Source organism: Pelophylax lessonae, assembly GCF_965119305.1.
Source record: "Pelophylax lessonae genome assembly, chromosome: 12".
Lineage (NCBI taxonomy): Eukaryota > Metazoa > Chordata > Amphibia > Anura > Ranidae > Pelophylax > Pelophylax lessonae.
The window spans coordinates 88,312,505-88,321,463 of record NC_138779.1 but is presented as its reverse complement, the minus strand read 5'-3'; the positions used below and the strand labels follow the sequence as shown (position 1 = coordinate 88,321,463).

Genomic DNA, 8,959 nt, shown 5'->3' with positions numbered 1-8,959 from the left:
GGTGGGGGGCCTCTTTTTAACATATTATGTTACAGGTTTGGTGTGTTGGATTTTCACTGAGCCAGTATTAAATAGTGTTGATATGACATGGCAGCATACTTATTAATTTGATAGACGCACTTCTGAATTATGGCTAAACATTTGAGGGTTAGAGCTATTTGTTGGGCTGAGGATAAAGGTGCATATACAGACATTAAATGATCTGTCCAACCAACTTTGTGTAGCACCCTCCTAGATAGGTGCTAGGTTAAAAGCATTGTTATGCTCCATCTGCTTATCAGGGGAGCCTGATCTGTTAGTTATGCCTGTTACATGTGTCCAGGTGTGAGTCACTTGGTCTGAGGGAGTGTCCCCACTGTATCCAATAGGGAAGCCTGTTGGACAGTAGAGGAAACCTGGCCAGTGGCAAACGGGCTTTTGTGGCAGTCCCAGTGGGAGGGCAGCACTGCAGAGCATCCTGGGATTGACCATAAAAGCCAAGGACACATGTGACAGGGCATCTTTGACGGGAAGCAGAGTCCCAGGAGGAGGGTGACAGCTGTCTCTCTTCCTGCAGCCTGAGGAAAGTGGTCATGGGCAGTCGGCCTAGTGAGCCAAGTGTGGAGCTGAACCTTGAGAGTCCTGGAAAGCGGACGGTGGAGCTGCAGGCAGAAGTCAACTGGGAAAAACAGTGTCTGTGAGTACCAGGGGGTCTGCCCAGGACGTGGGACCACTCCAGTAGGTCAGAGGACAGAACCCTGAAGAGCAAGGATAAAAGGAAGTACCAAGCGGGGCCCTGAAGAGTAATTCACTATACAGTTCACTTATACAGTAATTCACTACAGTGGCAAGGTGAAGTAGCGACCTCGCCGCACTCAACATAGCTAGAAGTCCTCAAGCTGTGCATAGTTCATCCAGTTGGAGTATCCCACTCATCCCTTCTCCCATCCCAAGTTCTACAATAAAAACAACAAAAACCAAATCCCCTGGACTGTTTCTTGACTGAGCCAAACACTTAAAGCGCTAAGAATTAATAAGTTGTTGCTATGGGTAACCCAGGGGAATCCGCTTCAAGCAGCTCCCAAGGGAGTAGTGCTACATTTGGTTACAGGAACCTATAAGACTCGAACATAAATTAGCCAGGATGGAAAATTGATGGCCTAGGATGGATTTATTCCAGCCTCATTATTGCTTCCTTTGATACAGCCAGTGCCCAAATTGTTCCCCCTTTTATACTCCAAAAGCACAAATATGTGAGTTCATCTCAGTAGTAGATGTCTAATTAAATGTCTAATTACATTTACAAGTGAAGGATTCAGACACTCAAGCTTGCTCTTATTTTTGCAGAGATGGTATTCATCTGAGTTTTCAGGCTGCAGAAGCTCTTAAAGGAAAAACTAGTGATTGGGCTTTCTCCTTAGAAAGTCCACTATGCTTAGCACACAGACTATCATGGATAAACCATATCTTAAACTTTATGTAAAATAAAGATTTAAGTAAATTAATGAATACAGTTTTATATAACCCATGCAGTTAATTTTGACATTTTCCCTTTAATAAACAGAACAATTCCTAAAGATGGGGTCAGAAGAAACAGAGAAGACTGAAGAAGGATGGTTTGATTTTTATAAATCCTTCACAGAGCTGTTTGAATTCTTCTGTGACAACACCACCATTCATGGCACTGTCAGGCTGAACTGCTCTAGGAGGAATAAAATGAAAACGGGCTTTTGGGTTGTTCTTTACATTAGTGCTTTCACAACAATGTATTTTCAGTTTGGGGACACATTCACCCAGTATTGGTCCTATCCCACCAAACTTGCCATAAATTTACAGACCAAGAAAAGCAATTTTCCTGCCGTGACCATTTGCAATCTGAACCCCTACAGGTATTTAGTTTTAGTTATTACAAACCACATTAATTATGCATAGTAAAATCTGCTCTTATACCTGGAAAGCATTAAAGGGGAGGGCGTGATTGGCATATTAGCTCAGTAAATGTGTATGCTGTACTCCCGTGTGAATATTTTCCCTTCTCTATGCTTTTGTGGCCACTGACATGAGGGAACTATGCTCCACATATGGTGGACATGCCCTTGAGCACAACACCTTTGGATTAAAATCTATAACCTAATCAACACAGTTGTCCCTATTAATGTGGGTAAGGACCCCAAAGAAGCATTCAATATGCCAATACAGTAAGTCCCCCACCTTTCAAATAAGCTAACCTCCTTTGTGTTCGCGCCCACCAAGTGAACAATAGTTGCTCCTGAAAAAACCCATCTTTAAGCTTTGCAGAGCTTATTTGCAGGTTGCAAGGCACATTAGTCAAAGAAATACTAACAGCTTTGCTCAGTATACCCATGAAAAACTCCTGAAGATCTAGACCTTGAGGCTCAGATACACCCAGCTAGATATACCTCCCCAAAATTTGCTGTGTTTGAACCTGATATACACCAAACAGAGGCAAGACCAAAATCTCCCTTTAATCTTTCTCCTTCTTTTCCTCCATATTCCTCTTTCTCCTCCTTCCTTATCTTCTGCTTTCTCCTCCAAATGACCAGGAAGAAAGTTATCCGAGGAAAATTCACAAGCACCGCATCCCTTAAATGGATATGGAACACAGAAAGGGAAGTTGCTCGTGTCAGGAGCTGGGGTTTTTTAGGTGGCAATAACTGGGTGCTGACAAAAGATACAAATATAAAAACCAAAATATTTTATTTGATTAGTTAAAAAATCTTTCTATAGAAATAGAACATATATACACATATGTTAAAATGACTCCATTTTGACATTTTGGAGACGTTGGTATAGTCAAACAGTTTGGTGATGAGTCTAGATAGATAATCCCGACATGTTTCGCCAATCACTTTGGCTTCCTCAGAGGATGTTTTCTTCCACACCTATATTAATAAATCAAGGCGTAATCAATAATGTGCATACAGACATTTTTGTCATTTTTATCACTCAAGATCAATTCCTGTTAGTCTAAATATTGACATATATAGACATATGTAACAAAGCATATGGATACAGTTCAATATTAAACATTGAAAACATTATGAATGGTGTATCAGTACATTGTAAAAGAGTATATTAAGATTGATAAGGGACTGCTTACCACTATGGGTTGACTATATGTTCACCCAGTTTGCAACTTGTTTTATATAATAAAATTATTCCCAGTCAAAAAGGAGAGCTCAAGCGAGAACACAGCAGTCGGTTTCAAGCGTGGGACACTCATATAAGCTGGCCGCAGTTTTAGAACCTATTTTGTTATAAACAATATATTTAATAATATTTCTTACAAATTTTCCCAAAATCCTGAATCTCTCAGATAATGACCAAATATGCGATCCAAAACAGATGGTAAAAGTAAATAAGTGTTGGACAACCATTAAAAGATTAAAAGTAAACCAGAAGGAATCCATTCCCCCAAAGCATTATTTATTTATTTCCCATATGCACACCTCTGTAAGAGATGGTTGTTCCTTGCATTCATTTGAGGAAGAAGGAGAAAAGAATTCCTAGGCTGGAATCTAAAAAGAAACATACAATGTATGATTAAAAGCAAAGGAATGGCATATTAGGAATACAGATCCTTCCCAGGCGCTCTCACCTGTTGTATAGGCTTTAGAATGATGTGTCTCCCAGCCTCACCGCCGATCAAATGAGCTTCCTGAAGTTTTCCTTCTGCCATACCCAGCGTGATGACGCTGTGGCGTGACGCGGATGCTGAAGAGCGCTTGATCTCGCCCATAGGTTGGCAAGAATGTCATGATCTATAGGCACAAAGCCATCACACAACAAACCTGCAACTGCCCATATGCTAGCGCATGCGCGGGGCATATGTAAACTTCGCCACCGTCGCGAACTGATGGAGAAACTAGATGACAGGAGGAAAGAACAACCCGCCCCCATACGTCAACCCAAATGCATAAGATTGAAGACAAGGCAAATTTACAACCACCACGGCCTATCCAACACCCACCACAAATAAATCCATGCATACATAGTTGCCAACAAATACATCCAATGCACACATAGTTGCCATAAGAATATTAATAATATAATCTTAACCAAAAAAAATGATACTAATAAAGTACATGGTTTTTAAAAAAATTATTTGGGGTGATGGGAAATTAACTCTTATAAATCACACTTAATAAAGTATAAGTACCAAAATATTTTCATGATCTGTTTGAAGTATCAAACAAAGAAATAGTATAGTAATTAATAGTAATAAGCAATCCATGAAATTAGGGAGTCAAGACGCTAAAAACGGCGCCAGGCGCAGACATACCCCCAGGACCCTAAAAAAGGGGGGCTTTGGGGCATGGTACATCGGGTGCCTCGGGCGTCCGTCCAACCAAGCTCAAAGAAAATGATCCCTACTAGCAACTGACTGCATTCTCAGAGCCAATGAGAGGGAATTGCCGTGAATACTATCCAGAGATAAATGCTGAGAACAAAATCATATCTGGAAAGATGTAGAATACCTAAAAAAGCACTCATGACGTTCATGTTTGCAGTTATACTTTGAAAAGCTGCGTGTCCCCTATCTGTCTTGTATAGAAAAAACTATTTTTGACAACAATAATAATAGTTATACACATACACATAATGGACATTTCACTGTGATGTGAAGAGATACAATGAAAAGGCTTAACATGATCCTATAGGTAGGATTTAAAACTCAAAGATTCATTCAATGGTGGCTTGTAAAGAAAAAATCCATTTGGTTTCACACTGTAATAAGACGATCTACGTCACCACCCTTTTCATGAATAGGGATGAGTTCTAATGCATGAAACCTGATATTGGAGGCATCATAATTGTGATATAAACCGACATGGTGGCTTATAGGTGTTTCGAGTCGCTTTTTAAAAATCAGGCTTACATTATCTTTAATACATTGGAAAAAGGCATGCTTGGTCTTCTTCACATAAAATGCTCCACATGTGCATTCCATGAGGTATACTAAACTGATGGTTTGACAATTGACAAAAATCTGGGCATATACTGTCTACCATTAGGCAGATTGAAGGTATATACACGTGGTATAAACCAACAAAATTGGCAACCTACCACAAGGGGCAGTGCCTGTCTGGGGGATCTCGACATTTTCTTTTTGCTTACATACTGACTTTGTATTACACAATCTTTTAAGGATTTAGATCTTTTGTACATAATTTTCAGGTTTTTGCCAATGCATTTAGAAACAGTTTGGTCTGCTGTCAAAAGATACCAATATTTGTTTAAAATACCCTTTGATATTGACCAGAGAAACATGTTAAGATTCTTGTGGTGGCAATTTTTTTGTGAGATTTGGATTGGTGAATTAGTTGAGAGCTATCTTTGTAATGCTTTAGCTTCTATTTCAAAGTCTGAGCAATTGGTACAATTTTGACGTATCCTCAAGTATTGGTTGTAGGGAATACTGGATATCAATGATTTTGGATGTAAGCTTGTCGCATGTAAGATGCTGTTCCCAGTTGAGGGTTTTCTGTACAGTGATGAGCCTATACTTCCATCATCATCGATATATATTGTAATGTCTAAAAAAAGTAATTGATCTGAATTGATCATGAATTTTCGGTTGCAAGGGTAATGCACATTATAGACATGAATTTATGTAGTTCATGTTCGGTACCTTCCCAAATAAAGAAAATATCATCAATAAAACAATGCCATGTGATGATGTTGACCAAGTCAGACTGTAAATCATCCCTTGAAAAAAGCTAGCGTTCCCACCCCTGCCAGGTACAGATTTGCATATCAGGGGGCACAACGAGTCCCCATAGCAACACCTTGTACCTGGAGGTAGTGGGACTGTGGGAGCGCTAAAACATAAAGATGTTGTGCGTCAAAATAAACGTCAATAGTTCCATGACAAAGCCGTTATATTTATTAGACAAATGACCTCTCTCAGACAAGAATTGTTCAACTGATTCCAAATTCATGAGGAATGGAGTTATACAATGCCTCAACATCTACTGCCACCAAAAAAGACCCTTTCGGAACATGCATACCATCAGGGGCGGACTGACAACTCATGGGGCCCCCGGGCAATAAGAGATCATGGGCCCCCATGTGTCCCCGCCCACACTCAAGCCACACCCACACAAAGCCCCGCCTACATCTTGCACTGCCCACATTACATTTGTTCGTCACAGAATTTCTCTAAACTATGTTCAAAATAAATGTTTATTATAGAAAAAAAAGAAAAATAAACTTACATTAAATAAAGTGTAACAATGGTACATTTCCAAAATTAAGGTTTTCATTATTAAGCACAATATAATAGGTGCAACAAATGTCTTCTTAGCTGAACAGTTTAATAAAAAAGAAACAAAAAAAAAAAAATAAAAAGCTCTGACCAGCATGTTACAAAATTATGGCCCTAGAATTGCTCTCACTCCGACGATCCCGACGATACCATACATATGTGCCACCATTACTGTTCACATACATGTGCTCACCCTAAATAGCACTCTGCCTGGATGTGCTTTACAATCATTTTTTTAACAATTTTTATTTACTTCAAATAATTTTCACTGACCACCAATGTAAGGGGGCCATTCCTCCCATCGACCACCATTGTAAGGGGCATTCTTCCTACTGACCAACAATATAAGGAGCATTCTTCCCACTGACCACCAATGTAAGAAACATCCTTCCCACTGACCACCAATGTAAGGAACATTCTTCCCACTGACCACCAATGTAAGAAACATCCTTCCCACTGACCACCAATGTAAGGGACATTCTTCCCACTGACCACCAATGTAAGGAACATTCTTCCCACTGACCACCAATGTAAGGAGCATTCCTCCCACTGACCATAAGGGACATTCTTCCCACTGACCACCAATGTAAGGGACATTCTTCCCACTGACCACCAATGTAAGGAGCATTCTTCCCACTGACCACAAATGAGAAGCATTCTTCTCACTGACCACCAATGTAAGGAGCATTCCTCCCACTGACCACCAATGTAAGGGACATTCTTCCCACTGACCACCAATGTAAGGAGCATTCTTCCCACTGACCACCAATGTAAGGAACATTCTTCCCACTGACCACCAATGTAAGGAACACTCTTCCCACTGACCACCAATGTAAGAAGCATTCTTCCCACTGACCACCAATGTAAGGAACATTCTTCCCACTGACCACCAATGTAAGAAGCATTCTTTCCACTGACCACCAATGTAAGGAACATTCTTCCCACTGACCACCAATGTAAGAAACATCCTTCCCACTGACCACCAATGTAAGGGACATTCTTCCCACTGACCACCAATGTAAGGAACATTCTTCCCACTGACCACCAATGTAAGGAGCATTCCTCCCACTGACCATAAGGGACATTCTTCCCACTGACCACCAATGTAAGGGACATTCTTCCCACTGACCACCAATGTAAGGAGCATTCTTCCCACTGACCACAAATGAGAAGCATTCTTCTCACTGACCACCAATGTAAGGAGCATTCCTCCCACTGACCACCAATGTAAGGGACATTCTTCCCACTGACCACCAATGTAAGGAGCATTCTTCCCACTGACCACCAATGTAAGGAACATTCTTCCCACTGACCACCAATGTAAGAAGCATTCTTTCCACTGACCACCAATGTAAGGAACATTCTTCCCACTGATCACCAATGTAAGGAGCATTCTTCCCACTGACCACCAATGTAAGGGACATTCTTCCCAATTTTGTTTATTAAAAGTCTTGCAATCAATAAGCATAAAATCAATATACATAAATAAATATATACATATTTACATGAAAAGGGGGGAAAAAAAAAATACATAGCAAATTCTGCTCTCAAATAAAGACTGCCTTTACAGCAAAAACAAAACTCACATCATGAAACACATCATTACCAGGAAAAAATAATCTTAATAAGACTCACACCACCACACCAGACATCAAACCTGCGAGGTCAAGAAACAAAACCACCCCCATTATGCATGCAGCCCTTCTTCAAAAATGAAGATATTAACCAACAAAAGCTAAGGGCGTGAAAGAAATAGCATAGGAAAAAATCTTTTCACCCAGAGATGGACAGTTCACCAAAAGCAGGTCTGATATTCCTCCACGCCCTTATCCAGACCGCTCGAGGCTCCCTGCCCTTCTCAAGACCCCGAATCTTCCCAACCTCACCAAGAATATCGTACACCACCACCTCGACAGGGAGGACTTTCTTCCGCAGGGTAATCTGGCACCGTGCATTCCACGTGAAGTAACGGACAACTATACTAACTAGAAAAAGTGTATCCAAATCAAAATCCCAGCGAGTCGGGAATGCCCCGTACACCCACTCCGCATAACTCATGCGATAGAGAAAGGGGATGCCTAGAGCCCTCCCCACCCTTTTATACACCTCTATGTTAAAGGGACACTGGAGCAAAAAGTGGTCCATAGACTCCACTTTACCAACACACTCCGCTCTAGGACAATCCCGATCATCCACAGGGCGATGCTTCAGGTTCCCTCTCACATAGAGCCTTCCATGGAAAGCGAGCCAGGCTTGATCCCTAAACTTCAAAGGGATTCTTCCTAAGTTAATTAAACGCAACCCCTCCCTCATTACGGGGCCTGGGCAATCCCTTAAGGTCAGCGACACACTGAAAGCAGAGCCCAAAATCCTCTTCTCCAGAAGCTTTCTGGGGAGGGACTTGATATCCCCCACTGTCACCTGCCACTGCCTAAGTATTTTCAGACACGGGGCAACATAAGCCGGAAGCTTGCCATGTCGGACTCTCAGACTTTTCACTGGCCCGCCATCTTCCCAGCATCGCAGAAAAGGCCTAAACCAAGATTGAAAAATACCCACCCATCCCGGCGGGGTCTCTGCTAACATATTACCAAGATTATACTTTAAAAAAAGCAGAGAAAAGAAAACTATAGGGTTGACCATTCCTAGACCACCCTCCCGCCTGGACAGGTAAGTTACATTGCGTTTGAT

At 41.3% G+C, this 8,959-nt stretch overlaps 1 protein-coding gene across 1 annotated transcript in view; it reads left to right on the top strand.

The window, feature by feature from the left end:
• Positions 1-1,557: 1,557 nt before the first annotated feature.
• SCNN1D (sodium channel epithelial 1 subunit delta) overlaps positions 1,558-8,959 on the top strand; it is a gene marked incomplete at its 5' end in the record, with an annotated part of 45,677 nt that continues 38,275 nt past the window's right edge. The window contains one exon of the mRNA XM_082273778.1: positions 1,558-1,868. Within this exon, the coding sequence (XP_082129904.1) occupies positions 1,558-1,868 (311 nt within the window). The remainder of the gene's footprint in view (positions 1,869-8,959) is intronic.